A 19,425-nucleotide genomic window follows, 5' to 3' on the forward strand; every position below is an offset into this window, starting at 1 on the left:
TACTGAGTTCTAAGGCCTTTTGTCCTGGCATGGACAATAAAACTCTTGGTATCCAAACCTCAAGCCCTATATATGATGTGAAAACCCAACAGACTGCCAAAACATTGGTTACTGTTTAGGTCTTTAGTTACCTCCACTTGTTCTTTCATCTGGAGGTCACTCTTTCTTTCTTTAAAAACTTGGGTATGTACTGAAAAAGCTTTTATTATATTCCACATTTTAGTTTGTTGATGGTGGGGGTGGGGGTGGGGGTGGAATTCCAAGGAAGCTTAGTCTATGTTACCCAAAGCCTTTCAATAAACTTTTTAAAACAAATAAACTGTTATAGAGTACTCCTGTAGGGTATGCCTGACAGACTACTGACAGTCCATTAATATGTCCAAACTGGTGAAAAGAATCTCAAGATGAAGATATACACACAAACTACTACTACCACACAATTTCCCTCAATTCATTCAAATACTCACCAAGTTTAAAGCATAGTGCTAGGGAGCACAGTCTAGTGAAAGAAAAAGACATCTGGATAACAAGAAGCTTGGATGACTAGGGTAAAGATGTTGCCATAAATACTTGAGAAGCTGGGTGTGGAAACTAGAATTTGCTAGGGGGAAATAATTTGTTGGCTTTTCAGTGTGTTAATCTTAAGCATCCAAGAACACATGCAAGTGACTACATTCAGGAAATATAAAACTATGTTTCAAAGACCTGTGATGAATCAGCTCAGTAGTATTAACTAAAGAAAAGTAGTCAGAAATTAATACATACTAAAGAGACAATTAAAAAAAATCTGTATCTGGGGCACCTGGGTGGCTCAGTCAGTTAAGCATCCGACTCTTAGTTTCAGCTCAGGTCATGATCTCATGGTTTATGAGTTTGAGCCCCACTTCGGGCTCTGTGCACTGACAGCATGCTGACAGCATGGAGCTTGCTTGGGATTCTCTCTCTCTGCCCCTCCCTGGCTTGCTCTCCCTCTCTCCCTCTCTCTCAAGATAAATAAACTTAAACAAACAAACAAAAAAAGACACTTTAAAAAAATCCAATTCCTTCACAATAAAAAAATTTAAACCATATAATTTATACTACAGTTTACCCTTGAATAACATAGGTTTGAACATTGCAGGTCTACTTATATGCAGATTTTTACAGTATAGCACTGTAAATGTATTTTCTCATAATTTTATTTTCTCTAGCTTATTTTATTATAAGAATACAGTAAATAAGGGGTGCTTGGGTGGCTCAGTCAGCTAAGCGTCTGACTTCGGTTCAGGTCACAATTTCACAGTTCATGAGTTCGAGCCCCACACTGGGCTGTCAGCATGGAGCCCACTTTGGATCCTGTGTCCCCTTCTCTCTCTGCCCCTCCCCTGCTTGTGCTCTCTCTCAAAAATAAACATAAAAAAAAAAAGAATATAGTAAATAGTACATATCATATACGAATATGTGTTAATCAACTGTTTATGTTATCAGTAAGGCTTCCAGTAGGCTGGAACAGTAGGCCATTAAGTAATTGTTTGGAGGATTCAAAAGTTATACTCAGATTTTCAACTACATGGAGGGTGAGTATCCCTAATTTCCATGCTGTTCAAGGGTCGTTTGTACTTTCCTCTCTGAGTGAGGAAAACACCTGTGATTCCCAAAGGCTAAACTCCAACTCTTTAAAACTCTGTAATAGGGAACAAGAAATTTCTGCATTTGACCTGTTTTCCTGAAAGAAATGATGAGTCTAGCTGTTTGGGCATTAATTTCTAACACTATAACAAATGAAACTAGTGATAACTGCTACAGCACAATTTGCATTTGACATAATAGTTGCAGATATGCAGCAAAAACTGTACAAGGTGATAAAAATAAATGGAGAAGTCCTCTCAATAAGCTTCAACCTCATTTTAACCACTAGAGGGCTACCTTGCCATTTGATTAGCCATTCAATTTTAGAACCCCAAATCAACAGGGTTTAAAATAACTAGGTTTATTCTGTAATAACTTCTCATTTTAATATTACTACTGAATAATTATCAAATCATTTTATACACCAGAGGACTTTGTGGGCAAGAAAATGTGCTAATAACAGTTGGAAGGATTGTTCCCTCCATGGTACACTGAGCGACAAAAGCAGGACTGATAAAATAGGAAAATTCAAGTTCTTTTGTACTTCTTGGTCAATTTTGATAATATTGATAGACTTACGTTTTAAGTGTTCCAGATGTCATTAGTTCAGTCACCAAAACAATGCACTTCTTCCCTTTTACTGTGGACTCCCAGGAATCATAGAATCGAACAATATTGGGATGCTGAAGGCCCTTTAACATTTCTGCCTCTTCTTTAAATCTCTGCCTCTCAGACTTTGTTAATTTTCGATCCTAAAATCAAGAACCAGAACAGAACGTGGTTTAAAATAACAAAACACGAAGTCACACAGTTAAATTTAAATGCTGTTAGGAGTACACTATCATGATGAGTACTGAGAAAGGTATAATTGTTGAATCATACAGCACACCTGAAACTAATATAGCACTATGTTAATTATACTTGGATAAAAATAAAATAGTTCAAATAGAAAAACACACAAAAATAATTTTAAATGCTAAATGTGTACTAAATTATGATGATCAATACTGTTTCAAACAGGAACACTACAGTTGCTAAAGACCAATAATTTCTTTAGCCTTTCAGCAGTATGACAACAGGCTAAAGTATCTTTAAGAAAACTAGATTATAATGTCATGCTTGAGATTACTTCAGCATCTTTATTGTTTTGTTTTTTTTTAATTTTTTTTTTTAACGTTTTATTTTATTTTTGAGACAGAGAGAGACAGAGCATGAACGGGGGAGGGGCAGAGAGAGAGGGAGACACAGAATTGGAAGCAGTTTCCAGGCTCTGAGCCATCAGCCCAGAGCCCGACGCGGGGCTCGAACTCACGGACCGTGAGATCGTGACCTGAGCCGAAGTCAGCCGCCCAACCAACTGAGACACCCAGGCGCCCCTAGCATCTTTATTGTTAATGTATGCCTCAGAGATGGCCTCATTTTGTAGGTGCAGTTAACTTACCACTTCTAAAATAAGTCATTTATTGCTAGATATGCAACTTAACAATATGGTATGAGATTTTGGAGGTAAAAAGATCTAAATATAAATTCTAGTTCTGTCTTTGCTTTGATCAGAATTTTCTTTATGAATATATTAATCTACTAGGTATGCTTTATCACATGTTTAAAGCACCTGGCAGTATGTAAATTAATTCACTTCTCTGAGATGAACTAGGGAAAAACAATTTGTTGATCTTCCCTTGACAAAATCCCAAATAAACAAACTCTGAATTATTCTATATATTAAAACTGAAACTATCTCTGCCATATTAATATTCTATCAAAACATGCAATACATATTTTAACAAAATATTCCAGGCATACAATAATGTGTCCATCACATAAATAAACATTCTAGATATAATTAAAGTCTCCTATGTAACTAGATTGTCCTTCCCCCATCACTATTCCTTACCCTTTAATAACCACTAGCCTGAATTTGGACATACCATTCCCAAATGGGTATTTACACTTTGTGTTAAAATGTTAAAATTTCATAAAATGATGTTACAGAGTATGTTTTCTTTGAAAGCTTGTTTTCATTCAGTATTGAGATCACCCGTGATGATACACAAGGAGACTACAAGATATCTACCATATTATTGTAACTTGGCTTTGTTCATTATCACTGTTACAGTTACTCACTATCTAAATATATCACAATTTATATAATCTATTGATTAATCTTTAGACTCTTCCCCATTTTTTGCTACTCAATACTGCAGTGGTGTTACAGTATTAATCTCCCTGGACATACATTAAAGTGTGTGTCTAGGACACAGGTTCTTATTACAAAGATACAGCAATCAAAAAAGTGTGGTACTGGCATAAGGACAGATGTATAGACCAAAGGAATAGTGTTGACAGTCCAGAAATAAGCCCATACATCAACTATGAATATATATACCTGAGAGCACTCAGCAATCCTTGTGATTTTTGTCACCAATAGCCCTAGATATTTTGATATCATGTAACAGCGGTTATAGATTATCTCAAAATACCATTTACATCAATCAAATTACTTTGAAATTGACAGCTATTAGATCTTTCAGTTGCTCTTATTAGTATGCACTAATAATGCATACTACATCACATATTTAAAAATTTTTGTAACTATTTCAGTATAATCAGTTTCCATTTTAATCCTATGTATTTTATTATACAGACTTAAAACATTATTCTAGCTTTCAAAAGAGAACTGAGGCACAAAAAAAATACTATTAGGATATATGTCTAGAATTAATCATAAGAAATAGGCACCTTCAATTTTCATAGGTATCAACAAATTGTTTTTCAAGGGGACTGTACCAAATATACTCTCTTAAAAGCATTGTATGAAGGTTTCTGCTGCACAAGGTCACCAGCAATTGGTATTATCAGACATTAATCAATTTGATGGGTATAAACTCATATCCTATTGTTTAGTTTACATTTTGAGAGTCAAAAATAAGTGAGAAAAACTTTTTGTTTCTTTGCAGGCTACTTCATATTCTTCTTCTGTGAGATGTCTAATCATACCATTTGTTGCTTTCCTTCTTTGTATAAGTTCTCAATATAAATTTGGATACTAATTCTTTATTAATTTTATGTTACAGATATGTTTTCTCAATTTGTGTTTCGTATCTCCACCTTGCTTATGAAGTCTTTTGATTTCAATGTTTTTATTTGACTATAGTTCAATTTATCTTTTACTTTGTGGTAGGTGGGCTTTATGTCTTCAAGTAATTCTTCTAGACACTGAGGCCATATGTTTTTCCTTTTAAAATATAAATTTTTTTTGTTTGCCACACTTGGGAATTTATTTGTTGAGTAATTTATTTGGTTGGATAAAAGAAGGACTGGCTGTTTTTTTCTATATTAACCAATAACTCAATACTATTGGATGAACAATCCATCCTTTCCATATAAGTGTAATTCTATTTCTGGATTCTATATTCTATTACAATGGTCTATTCTGCACTAATATCACGCTTTCTTGTTATAGTTTTAAAATAATTCATTTTTTTAAAAAAATTAAAAAAAAAATAATTCATTCTTGGTAGAACCACTTCCTATAACGCCTTCCTCAATTTTATTTTCTAAATTATCTTAGCTATATTTTTCCAATAAGACTTTTATTTTTATAATATAGAAATTACAGCATAAACCACCTAAAATATCAGGATATTATCAAGAATTTTAATTAAAGGCATAGAACTTGTAACAACATGGAGATTGTACAGATAATCTGCTCTCCCAACAACTTTTTCCCAAGTAGTATATATTAATTAAAAAAATTTTTATTGTACATTTATATACCATAAAAAGTACTATTCTCATCACTCCTCTGATATCAATTATCTTATATATTATTTTTGCCTAATACTTTAGTTCCCTACTATCCTACTACTCTTTAAGACAACATTATAATTACTATTTAAACAGTATATGTTTACTTATATATACCTACATATCTTTTTATTCACCTTTCCATTTTGCTCCTTATTCCCTTATCTGGGCTTATTTTTCTTCTTTTGGGAAATACATTTTTCACAATTCTTTCAGTAAACATTCCAATAGTGGTGTAATCTTAATTTGTTTGAAATGTTTATTCCATCACGACTCTTGAATGATAATTTAGATGGGTGTAGAATTCTAGGTTGGCTTATTTTTCTTTCAGCATTTTCAAGATACTGCTTTGCGGTGTTCTGTTGTCTACTACAGCTGTCAGTATAAATGTCCTCCTTTGTAAATTTATCTGTATTTTCTCTCTAGTTGCTCTAAAGCCTTAAAAAAAATTTTTTTAATATTTATTTATTTTTGAGAGAGAGAGACAGAGTGTAAGCAGGGAGGGGTAGAGGGAGAGGGAGACACAGAATCCGAAGCAGCTCCAGGCTCTGAGCTATCAGCACAGAACCTGTTGTGGGGCTTGAACCCACAAACTGTGAGATCATGACCTGAGCCGAATTCAGATGCTTAACCAACTGAGCCACCCAGGTGCCCCAAGACTTTTTTTTTTTAATTGTGTTCTGTACTTCCACTACCAGGCATCTAGTTTTATGTATATATAATGGCGCTGAGTGTGCTTTTAAGCCACAAGTTTCAAGTATTTGTCTTCACGTCAGGAAAATTATCAACTATTATCTCTTTGAATATTGCCTGCTCCTATTCCTTTCTCTTCTAAGATTTACGTATGTGTTTGTATGTGCTGTGTGTCTGTGTTTTTGTGTGTAACCTACTCCATTCTTCCTATCTTTTAACTTCTCTCTCATTTTCCATTTCTTTATCTTCTGGACAATGTTCTGAGATCTTGCTCACTAAGTCACTCCTAAGCTACTACTAGATTTAAACTGGTTATTACCTCCTAAAAATGTGTTTAGATTAATCAAACTTTAAAGTCCAAAGGAGCAAGGGATACAAAAGACATGTGGCAAGGTCTCAGTCCCTGATCCAGAAATAAGTGATGAATGAACACAAAAAATATGAACACTTCCAACTAACCATACAAGTCTTAGAGGGCTAGGTATATAGGTAAGAGAGGCACATATTTGAACATCCATAAAGAAAATAAAACAAAGTTATCAATCTGTCACCAGAAGTACTCAAGCCACCACTCCAGTCCCTACTCTCCTCATTAGCATCATAAACAAAGCTAGGAGAGAAAAAAGAAGAACAAGAAGGCTAGGCACTTAACTAATAGTTTCAGTGGGGAAGGAATTCTGCTGCCACTTCACCAGGCCCAATGCCTGGGGGTAGGATTTGTCCCTTCCCACTCAGTGGTAACCCTAACACATGGAGTTTTGAATGAGACATGATAACTGGCAGCTGAATTTGCAATGAACCTCTACAACCTTCATTCTCATTCCCTGCTTCATGAACCTGTAAGTTTTCCCAGCACCTTCTGCAGACCTTCCTTCTGTTCCATCTCTAAATTATCGCTGCAAGCTTGACCTCTCTCAAAGTTCCATAAAATCCCCCTTTCACAGTCCTTAATCACTTCTATTCCCACTCTCAACCAAAGGCTGCAATCATCCACAAGTCATACCCTGTCCACTGAGACTCAGGTCCATGGCAGCAAAGATCCTGGGTTATCCTCCTAAAATGTTCCTTTTCTAGAGAACAGACAGTGAGTGAAAGGACAAAGTCAAAGTATATAAAACCAGATGACTGAGGAAAGTAGTAGCACTTGTCATTTAGTTTTTAACTGTAATGCATTTTGATTTATTGAATCTCTTTTTGTGTCTTTATTAAATCAGTCATTCACTACCCACTCCAACACTAACTTGATGTTTTTTTGTCATTTCTGTTTTTAGTCCTTTAATTCTTTAAAATAATTTAAAGGCTCAGTTCAATTACACTTTTATCTGAGTTACTGGGGCTCTGATTTTGCCTATTGTTTTTGGTTCACTTGTGGTGGTTTGTTTCTTCATGTGACTTACAATATTGAATAAAATGGTTACTTTAACTTTTTTTTTTTTTTTAACGTTTATTTATTATTGAGAGACAGAGAGAGACAGAGCATGAGCATGGGAGGGGCAGAGAGAGGAGGAGACACGGAATCCGAAGCAGGCTCCAGGCTCTGAGTTGTCAGCACAGAGCCCGACGCGGGGTGCACTCACAAACTGCGAGATCATGACCTGAGCCGAAGTCAGATGCTTAACCGACTGAGCCACCCAGGCGCCCATAAAATGGTTACTTTAAACTGTGATTTGTATTTTGGAATATGCTCAGTTGTGGATGTATCCCGGTAAATCGGTGGATCAGTTCAGAGTTTGTTTAGGCCTAATGTCCTAGGAATATTACTAGTCTTGGCCATTAACTCCATGCAATCAGTTCAAACTCAAATCTTATTATGTGTGTCAATACACGTCCTTGTTTATAAATTTTCAGGGTAAACTTTTTTTCACCTGACCTGGAGAACCTTCTGTTTTCCATGTCTCAGAAACTTAATTTTTCTCTAGTCCATATTTTCATTAAAGGTGTAGCTCTTCAAGGAACAACATTATTGCATCTCAGTTCCACTACCTGCTTGGGCTTGATACTTCATCTATCATTAGATAGATGGTAAAACCATACCTTAGTTATTAATGAGACTGGCAACTGTCTCAGAAAAGTCCTAGTGTCAGTTCACACTTCTCCCACTCTGCTTTTTTGTTTCTTCTTAGTTTTTAGATCTTGGGAGATCATCCTTACATTACTACAAGCTTAGTTATGCACTTAAAAGGACAGGTTTTTATTGTGCTTTTGATCAAAATGTTCAAAATATCTAGTGTTTTACAGTGGGAAGAGTTTTCAGCTGGTTTTATTTTCTATTTATTGATCTATAACAGAACTTCCCAATGTTTTTTAAAAATCTTCCTTACCATACATTCATTCCTAAATATTCCTCATTTAAGGAAAATTTATACAGAAAGAAAAAAACACCCTTGATTGCTTACACGTAGAAAACTTATTTTAAAGAAACTATGAAGTTAATTCAGTCTGAATACAATTACAAGACAGTAATCACATGACAGGGTGTCTGGGTGGCTCAGTCAGTTAAACACCCAACTTTGGCTCAGGTCATGATCTCTCACAGTTTGTGGGTTCGAGCCCCGTGTTGGGCTCTGTGTTGACAGCTCAGAACCTGGAGCCTGCTGTGGATTCTGTGCCTCCCCCCCCCTCTCTCTCTCAAAAATAAAACATTAAAAAAAAAAAAAAAGATAGTACACATGAGCCAAATGAATTATGATTTCTACCTAAAACTGACATTATTTATTTTAACATATAGTATACTTTCTTTTTAAATGTTTATTTATTGTGAAAGAGAGAGAGTGCATGCGTAAGCGGGAGAGGAGCAGAGAGAGAGGAAGAGATAGAATCCCAAGCAGGCTCCACGCTGTCAGCACAGAATCCGATGTAGGGCTCAAACTTACAAACCATGAGATTATGACCTGAGCCAAAATCAAGAGTTGGATGCTTAAGCCACCTAGACACCTAGACACCCCAATATATAGTCTACCTTCTTGACTGTCTTGATAAATATTCTTATCTTCTGTAGCATGCAACCTCCATTTTAGTTTTTAGCAATTATAGTGTATCTTCATAAACGTTTGCTTGATTCTAACAAATATTTGAGTACCCTGTCATCAGACAACAGGATATGATGAGCATCAGAGACAAGGTTCCTGCTCTCTAGACTTTACACTGTAAGAGGCACAGGCATTACTTTTATTCAGTATGATAAAGAGGAAAAAACCGGGTATACTGAGAGCATATCACAAAAGACCCAATTCTGTGTGCACAAGTGTGCACAAGCTAGAGTTAGGCATGTAAGAAGAACCCATATCAGTAGGATACTCTAAGGATTAAAAGTGAGATCACAGGCATGAAAGTCCCCACAGTTCTGGTCATGTAACACTTGAAATGCTTAAGACCACAAAAATCTATAAAAAGTAAACACTGGAAACGTAGGATATAGATTGGAGGTGAGGAGATTCAAACTTTAACAGTGAACTATGAGGTCTAAACTTATATTTTATTTAAATTTGTTTATTCACCCATAGTTTAGAACTGCTGGAAACTACTTACACTAGACCATTTTAGCTGAAATTTGGAACATACATTATACAGGATAAGGGAGTGTACTACTTAAGAGTAATAGCTTGGGGTACCTGGGTGGCTCAGTTGGTTAAGCGTCTGACTTCGGCTCAGGTCATGATCTCACAGTTCGTGAGTTTGAGCCCTGCGTCTGGCTCTGTGCTGACAGCTCAGAGCCTGGAGCCTGCTTTGGATTCTGTGTCTCCCTCTCTCTCTGGTCCTCCCCCACTCACACTCTCTCTCTCTCTCTCAAAAATAAACACTAAAAAAAAAGTAATAGCTTAAATATAAATTATGTAAATATAGTCACTGTTGTACAATTAGGAAGTTAAATTTAAGTCTGACTAATTTTCTGTAGAGGGCTTTCACAAAATTCTTACATAGTTTAAAAGACATACTGAACCTTCAACTGTGAGATGTTTTCTCTCAACTGATACATAACTCTGGATAGAAATTGTTACTATATGTGAAAGACACTAGCACAATCAGTCTATTTTACTTAAATTTTAATTATATTTAAAATCTCAAGACTGTTTATCACATCTGTATTTCCAAGTTTTCAATAATGTTTTAAAGTACACAAGGCTTGGGTAAATTTTCTGCTGAAACTTACTCAAAGTAATTTACTTATGTTTTCTCTACCACCACTATCCTATTTCAAGCCATCATGATCTCTTCTGAATTCCTGCAATAACCTACTAAGTTGTTTCCCAAACCTAATCTTACCCTTATACAATCTGTTATTCCATTTTTGCCATATACAGCCAGAATTTTTTAGTGCCAATTAAATCAATTCTAAGGTATGCCTACATAATCTTTAGAAATACCATTTTTCACATATCTGAAATTAGAATGCATCACACAACTGCAGTTTTAGATTCAATGAAATAACTGTCATAATCCTGTTTAAACTGTTTAATAACTTTCTACAGCCTTTAGGACAAAGGTGAAAAACCACTGTGACCTACGAAGTCCCACATAATATGGTCCTTGCCCTTTCTTCAAGCCTCATTTCTTATCACTCTAACCTTTTGCATTCTCAAACATGTTATGCTCCTTCCCATACAGGTCCTTCATACGTGCCATGTCCTCTATCTAGGATGCCCTTCTATCAACCTTTTTAGCCTAGTTAATGCCCAGTCATCCTTCAAAGATCAATTCAATTCATTTCCTCAGGGACACTTCCCCTGTCTCTTACTCTAGGTTATCATCTTCCTTCCTTATTTATATGTTTTTACAAACTATGTATATGCCTCTTTTGTATCACTTAATCACAAGTCATATTGCATTGAGACTTATTCTAAAAGCAGTGACAAAATGCTTTTTCAGTGTTCTACCTTTGGTATCTGACAACCTAGCATAACTTGCTAAATAGCCATATGTTGAATGAATCCATGAAAGTGCTTTCCAAGAAAAGAAAGAAGTGCGTGTATATCCTTAACAAGCAGTTAGCATTTCCCAGGAATAAAAGAAATTTCTAGGACTTAAAAGAAAGATAAGAATTGAAATTGACTCTGAATTTCAGTAAGTCTAAAAAAGACCACAGCTGCTGCCATTTGATTTTTAAAAATAATTTGTAAAAGCCCATTGTTAAACAGTTGCCAACTACTTATTTATAACAAAATACAAAAAAGGAAGGGGAGAAAAAGAACTCAGGGACTTTTTCTTCACCTAAAAACTACAACCAATTTTCCTTGAGAACACAATAAATGACAGTCTTAAAATTCTACTGAAATACTAACTTTTATCTAATTTTGCCTAGAAGTCACCTCTGCTGCAAGAGAGGCTATTTTAAATACCTGTAATTTTTATCCTCCCTGAAAATTATTGAAGATTTATTTTAAGGGGTCTGAGAACCTTACTTAAAATTAGAAATATGTAATTGCATGAATACAGACTATCAACTAAGTGAGGAAAAAACTCAAAACAAGTAATTTGGTGCTTCTTTCAATAATTTGTCAACTTGTATCTATGACTAAATCTATTTTTTAATCTAGGAGCATTTCATAAAATATCTCAGAAGTAAATTATTTTAGCACCCCTAAATTTGTTTAAATGTTTATTTATTTTTGAGAGAGAGCGGGGGAGGGGCAGAGAGAGAGGGAGAGAAAATGCCAAGCAGGCTCTGTGCCGACTGGGCAGAGCCAGATGCTCAAACTCACGATCATGACTTGAGCCAAAATCAAGAGTCGTACACTTAACCAAATGAGCCACCCAGGTACCCCAACAGACCCCAACATTTTAAGACAATAATAAAACAGATCAAAACCAACAAGCTCACAGACCAGTAAGGACAGTTGGGGTTTTAAAAATACTTGCCAAGTGTTTCCTACCTATTAGCTGGTTGTTTAATTCTGTTCTCATTAATTCTCAGAAAAACGCTGTGAAATACTAGGTAGTATGACTTTTACACAATAAACAGACTCAGAAAAAAAAAATTAATATATCCCTTAAGTTCACATTGAAAAGCAGAACCAAGAATTAAATGAAGATTTAATTCAAAGCTCATGTTCCATTTACTATACTAGAAACAAACATCTTAAACATTTTGTAAAGTTTCTAACTATTTTCTTCTCAGAAAAGTCATATTGAGATTTCTGTTATTAACTAGGGTTCACTGAAAAGGACTAGTCTCTTTACTAAGTTATAACTGCAGGTACAGTAAGAGGAATATATATTATTTAAATATTACCATGCCAATCAAGTTATCATGAAGACAATGATAAAATTTTTAAATAACCAAATGAGATTTAGAACAGATTAGCCACTGTTGCTTTTTAGCACCTTCTCTCCAGCATTATCAAGCTGGATATTCCTGGGGGCTTGAAACATTATCATTCATTATCTTCAGTATAAACTAGAGCTGATGCAGCTAACCCACTCTATTCATTTCATTCATTTCTTTCCACCTACATAAAATTGCTCTGACAGGCTAAATGAACAAAACCAAGGATCACTGTCACATGACCTCCTATAACACGCACAGTTCCAGGCTGCTGAGGGGTGGAAGTGGGGAGCTGGGCCACAACTAAAACAATTGTTCATCTCAGTACCATCCAAATAACAGTGCTCTGTGGATTATGTGCTGATGCAATTTCTTCTTGGGTGAGAAACACAATGTTAGTATTTAGTACAATGGCCTTAGAGCAATTTGTACATCTTCATTTGCTTGCTTTTAAGAAGTTATTTTAAACATCCTCTAGAGGCATTTTCCCTTTATTCTCAAATTTAAGTATTTTCTAAAGTAGCAATTCTATCCCTATTGCTTAATTAGCCCCAGAAGCAAACCTTCCAAACAAATTGTGCACCCGAAACAGTGAGATTGGTTGTCATTAATTAATTTTATGGGCTAACATCCATACCCCCAAAATACCTGGCCCTCAAGTTTTATTAGCATTTAAGCTTCTGTAGCATTTTATTTTTAGCAATATTCAAAGTTTTACCGCTAAATTAAGACCACAGATGACAAGTTTATACATCAAAATATGGGTGGGGAGAAGTGCCTGGAATTCCTTGATTAAAATATTTTAGGTCAATATTGGAGTCCTCCCTTCTTATCATTTTTTGCACCACACTGACTCAGCAAAGATCTGGGCATCTCTTCCATCTTTTAAAGTGATACTATTTGTGGGTGTTGGGATATGGAAATAAAAACTTGTCTTCAAGGTGAAAGCGTTTGAAACATTGCTTTTGAATGCAGCATGAGTTTCAGTTATCCCCTGATAAAGAATTTTTTTAAAGAAATATTCTGTATTTTGAAAGATAGGCATCATATAAATAATTATTTAAGTCTGGCATATCTATCTCTTATAGGCCTACATGGTCTAATAACAATTCTAGGATGACAGAAGTATTTTATACTTCTATCTATGAAATACTTTGTTTTTTAAACTATGTAGGCAACTTGTATTCTTTTTCTTGAAAATTCCAGAATAATTAGAGTTTGAAGGCCTGGGGAAAGGTGGAAAAATAAATAATAGAAGCAAAATAATGATTTTCATGCAAAAACTCTTAAATATTAACAACAAAAACAATTAACAGGATTTTTAAGGTGTTTTGAAATATAATATGAAAATTAAATCTGGATTTTAAGTGGTCAAATCTAGAGAGTAAACTCCCTACAAATTTCTTTATAGCCTTCCTGTCTGGTACCCTTAAGAGAGGAATTGGGTGTGTCCTACAGAGAAGAGTCCAGTTAGCTGAATTTTCCTAAACAGGTCAATAGATAATGATAATTATGGGGGTGAGGGAGGGTAGAGGGATATTTAAAAATGACATTGTGTTACTTGCTTCTCCAGGGAGTCTTCTAAGAACTATTCTGAAATAGTAAGTACCAGTTTCAGAGACAAAAAAGGTCATCAAAAGAATAGTAAAAAACAAAACAAAACAAACCCTGGTGTTATAACTCCTCCCAATCAGTCCCTTTTCCCCAATCTGGCTCATCTTTATTTGCATTTCATTTATTTACAAAAAGGTTATCTGTTCCAAAGCAGAAAAAAAAAAAAAAAAAAAAAAAGATCTACTTACACAAAAAAGTTAAGAGTGCTTTCTCAAACTAGACTACTTTATATAGTTCTATCATTAAGCATCCTCCAATTCATCCCCAAATCTGGGCCACAAATATATAAATTTGGAGCCTAAGAGATTCTCTCCACTCATCTCTTTGTGGGGTGAGGGGGCCACAAAAACCAAACTATTCAAACATACCTAGAACCTGGCAAATATAGAAAGCTTTATGTTAACGCTACAAAACAGCTTAGAACAGCTGAACCACAAAAAAGAAAGTAAACACATTTATTAGTCCTATTAAAAAAAAAAACTATTTTCACTAAATATTCACTTACAGTATCCATTGTAAATAGCAAAACTCAGAACACGTTTAGCCATTCACATAAATTCAAAAGTTTTTATTGAAATTCAAAAGTTTATTTGAATGTGAAGGCAATTAACTGAGAGGGCTAAAGTCCAATTGTTATAGGTAGGGCCTTAGAATAAAACTTTGCAAAGAAAGCAAAAGGGCTGAGAAAGGGACAAGAAGGGAAGTTGAATGTGGACAGGGATAAAGATTAAAAAATTCTTGCTCATTATAGGAAGGAAATTTTATACGTCAGAGACAAATGATACCCTGTAGTGGATACAAGAAAGTTTGCAAAGTTTTTAAAATGGGGGCAATGAAAGGTTGCCAAAGGGGAAACCAACAAAACAGAACTGAAAACTCAGAGTTATTAGCACTGAAACTTAGTGGGTCATCCAGGTAAGAATCTGCCCCCACAGAAAAGCAAATGCTGTAGGCACACACTGTAAAGCAAGAATCTCATCAGGGAATTCACTGAGCTTGATATCCAAAACTTGTCTCATTTCATCCAGAAATCAATAAAATTAAGTCCAGTATATAAGAATACAATTCATTTTCTTTTTAATGTGCATGACAAGGTATTCACCTTAGGAAACAAGACCAAGGCAAAAATTTTTTTTAAATCTTTGGGGGGGAGGGTTGGGGGATAGAGAACTAATGAACATGGGAGAAGACTCTAACATACACATTCATATTAAATTTAAATACTTGTGTATCAGTTTTCTTCTAGAATCCTCTCCTTATCAGCTCAGTCTTAACCTCTCCCTTCTTCTCATACCTACTTGGGGGCAGGGAATAAATATTTCCACTTTACAGGGAGACCCAGAAATGCAGAAAGCTTATTTTCTAAGTAAAAACAAAAACAGAAAGCCCAATTTGCACAAGTGCATCTGCCTTAATGAAGTTTTATGTTCATGTTTGAAAGGATCTATTTTAATGTAATGCTTTACTAATTCTGGAATTCAAATTAATATTTACAAATATCTACTGCACAATTTATGACCCAAGACTCAATATATCTCCAACCCTACAAAGTTTCTTCCACAAATTAGCTTATCCATTTAAATGGCCCAATTTCTCTTTTTTTGTCTTCCCAGGCAATACGAATGTGAACTTTTCAATCCCATGATGTAATTCCATCATTCTCCACTTCTCATTCCACTGCTGCAAACTAGTAAAACATACAACTATCTCATGTCAAAATAACTATTAACTTTTCCTACTTCAACTATCCTTTAGACATAGATGTTCCCCCGAACACTATTTTTATCATGCCAAGTCCCTTCCTTGCTCGAAATTGTGTAAAATCAGCCAACTTTGCCTAATTATAAGAATTTTCTGGGGCACTTGTCAACTAATTCAAGAAGGTTCTAGGGGCATTACCCTAACCCCAATGAATCAATTACCAGAGGGAGGATTTATGACCAATATATCTGAAAAATATTACATTAAATCCAAATTCAAAAGCCACTCTCATCCAGCTTGTTTCCCCAACACTTCCAAATAACAAACCACAGAGAGTAGATTTCCTATATTCTCACATGCCATGTTTATCTCTTCTTGTGCACTCCTATAGCTAAAGTAATCGACATGAGTCTTAGTTTCCATGTCTATAAAATGGAAACATCATCTTTTTTGACTAAGAATTATTCCGACAATTCAACATACTGCACGTAAGCTTTCAAGACTGAAAATAATCACATAAAGAGCATTATTTTTGTGGCAGCTACTCCACTCATAGGGATTTATTATCCCATATGTATTCCTGAATTTAATTCACATTTGGCCATTTTTACACTGTAGTGAAAAAGACTGCTGAAAAAAGTTATCAAGTTAGCATTTCCTTAATTTGGGACTACAGACATATTAGGAATAGGTAAAAGACTTCTGTACTTAGACAATTACAAATTTATATATGCATATTCTGACTCAACTAGTTAACCAAAAAGCAGTTTATTTTTATTATGTTTTTATTTTATTTTTTTCATGCCATAAGTTTATTTAAAAACTTAACAAGTATGTTGAATGCAACAGTTTCATTTTTCAGACATTGCATCTTTTTTATTGTCTTTTTCAAAAAATATAACTTATTGTTAAATTGGTTTGCATACAACACCCAGTGCTCATCCCAACAGGCCCTCCTCAATGCCCATCACCCACTTTCCTCTCTCCCACCCCTGATCAACCCTCAGTTTGTTCTCAGTATTTAAGAATCTCTTATGGTTTGTCTCCCTCCCTCTCTGTAACTTTTTTTTTTATGTTTTTAAAAGTTTATTTTTGAGAGAGAGACAGAGACAGAGACAGAGACAGAGTATGAGTGGTGGAGGGGCAGAAAGAGAGGGAAACACAGAAGCCGAAGCAGGTTCCAGGCTCAGAGCTGTCAGCACAGAGCCCAACATGGGGCTCAAATGACTCCGGGCTCAAACTAACAAACCTTAAGATCATGACCTGAGCCGAAGTCAGAGGCTTAACCGACTGAGCCACCAGGCGCCCCAGAGACAGTTTATTTTTTAAATTACATTAGCAATCAAATAACCTAAGTGGCAATTTAGAAATTCCATGTATTGTTAATTCTGTAAATAAATTAATTTTGGCTGCAGATAGACTGGCATATCCTAATGTCAGCATATTTCCCCAGTCAACTATTTACTCTGAATTTCTTTACTATTTAAAGATAAAATTGTTAAAGTTATAATTTGCAACTGAAAAAGACATTCTCGTAAGACTGAGTTACATATAAATTTTTTTATTGTTTATTTTTGAGAGAGAGAGAGAGACTGACCGAATGGGGGGAAGGGCAGAGAGGGAGACAGAATCTGAGCAGGCTCCACCTCTGCCAGTGCAAAGCCTGACATGGGGCTCGAACCCACAAACTATGAAATCATAACCTGAGCCAAAGTCAGATGCTCAACCAACTAAGCCACCTAGGTACTCCCAAAGTTATTTACAAGGGAAGGCTTGCTGCAACGATTTCAGACTACTAGATAAACACTAATTTAATTTTAGTTGGTTTTAATTTGCATTTAAATCAAGTCTGCTTTGATTTTACAGTTGTGTATGACTGTGTATTCTGTTGTATATTTACACATGTAACATTTTAGTAATTTAAGTCACATTAAGGTCCCCTAAGCTTTTTCCTTTAAAACACATCTAAAATGAGATACCACTTCAAACCCATTAGGATGACTATTATTTAAAAAAACAAAACAACCTACAAACTACTGTTACCAAGGATGCAGAGTAACTGGAACCCTTGTGCATTACTGGTAGGAATGTAAAATGATATAGCCACTGTGAAAAACAATATGGCACATTCTCAAAAAGCTAAACATAGAATTTCATATGATCCAGTTAAGTTCACTCCTTGGTATATTAGCTAAAAGAAAATGTGCATTAAAGCATTAAAAGCTGGGTGTCAGTACTTGTACACTGGTGTTCCTATAAGCATTATTCACAATAGCCAATGGGTAAAAACAAAATGTGATAAATATGTACAACAAAATATTATTCAGCCTTAAAAAGGAAATTGTGACACATGCTATGACATGAGTGAAACATGAGGACATTATATTAAGTGAAATAATCCAGATGCAAAAAAACAAATACTACATGATTCCATTTCTATGAAGTACCTAGAATAGGCAAGCTCACAGATACAAAAAATAAAAAAGAGGTTACCACCAGAGGTTGAGGGACGAGCAGAATGGAAAGTAAGTGTTTAATGAGTTCAGATTTTCAGTTTGGGATGATAAAAAAAAAAATTCTGGATATGGATGGTAGTGATGATTACATATCACTGTGAATATACTTAATGCCACTGAAATTATACACTTACAAAGTGATACATTTTTATAAATTAATGTTATGTATATTTTACCACACACACACAAAACTCTAAAATTACTTAATTTTGAGGGACCCTGTTCTTGACACTTAAGAAAATGAAATGCAAAATTCAGGATAAGGGAGGCAAGGGGATGCTACTGGGGAGAAGCACATTGACAACTTCAAAGTTGTAGATAATGTTCTACTTCCTACATTAGGTAGGTACTTGATGTATATCTTGAAATACGTATGAGATATTATATATAATCCTTTTATACTTAAGAGAAAAATAATGTCTGGAAACTACAGAAAGCTTATGAAAGAAACTTTAGAAGACACAAAGAAATGGAAAAATATTTCATGCTCCTGGATTGGAAGGACAAATATTATTAAAGTGTTGCTACTACCCAAAACCATCTACATATTCAATGCAATCCCTATCAAAATAACACCAGCATTCTTCACAGAGCTAGAACAAACAATTCTAAAATTTGTATGGAACCAGAAAAGACCCCGAATAGCCAAAGCAATCCTGAAAAAGAAAACCAAAGCTGGAGGCATCACAAGATGTATTAAAAGATGTATTAAAAGCTTCAAGATGTATTAAAGCTATAATCATCAAGACAGTATGGTACTGGTACAAAAACAGATACTCAGATCAATGGAACAGAATAGAGAACCCAGAAATGGACCCACAAACATATGGCCAACTAATCTTTGACAAAGCATTAAAGAATATTCAATGGAATAAAGACAGTCTCTTCAGCAAATGGTGCTGGGAAAATTGGACAGTGACATGCAGAAAAATGAACCTGGACCACTTCCTTACAACATAGACAAAAATAAACTCAAAATGGAAAGAAGACCTAAACGTAAAACAAGAAGCCATCAAAATCCTAGAGAAGAAAGCAGGCAAAAACCTCTTTGACCTCAGTCTCAGCAACTTCTTACTCAACACGTCTCCGGAGGCAAGGAAAACAAAAACAAAAATCAACTATTGGGACCTCATCAAAATTAAAAGTTTCTGCACAGTGAAGGAAACAGCAAAACTAAAAGGAAACCGACAGAATGGGAGAAGATATTTGCAAATGACATATCAG

General features: G+C 35.0%; 1 protein-coding gene across 7 annotated transcripts in view; it reads right to left on the minus strand.

The window, feature by feature from the left end:
- Positions 1-19,425, minus strand: part of WNK1 (WNK lysine deficient protein kinase 1) — a 161,705-nt gene that overhangs the window by 88,392 nt on the left and 53,888 nt on the right. For all 7 annotated transcript variants that reach the window (XM_047867953.1, XM_047867947.1, XM_047867948.1 and 4 more), the window contains exon 2: positions 2,188-2,360. In XM_047867953.1, the coding sequence (XP_047723909.1) occupies positions 2,188-2,360 (173 nt within the window). The remainder of the gene's footprint in view (positions 1-2,187; positions 2,361-19,425) is intronic.

This window comes from Prionailurus viverrinus, chromosome B4 (genome assembly GCF_022837055.1).
Source record: "Prionailurus viverrinus isolate Anna chromosome B4, UM_Priviv_1.0, whole genome shotgun sequence".
Lineage (NCBI taxonomy): Eukaryota > Metazoa > Chordata > Mammalia > Carnivora > Felidae > Prionailurus > Prionailurus viverrinus.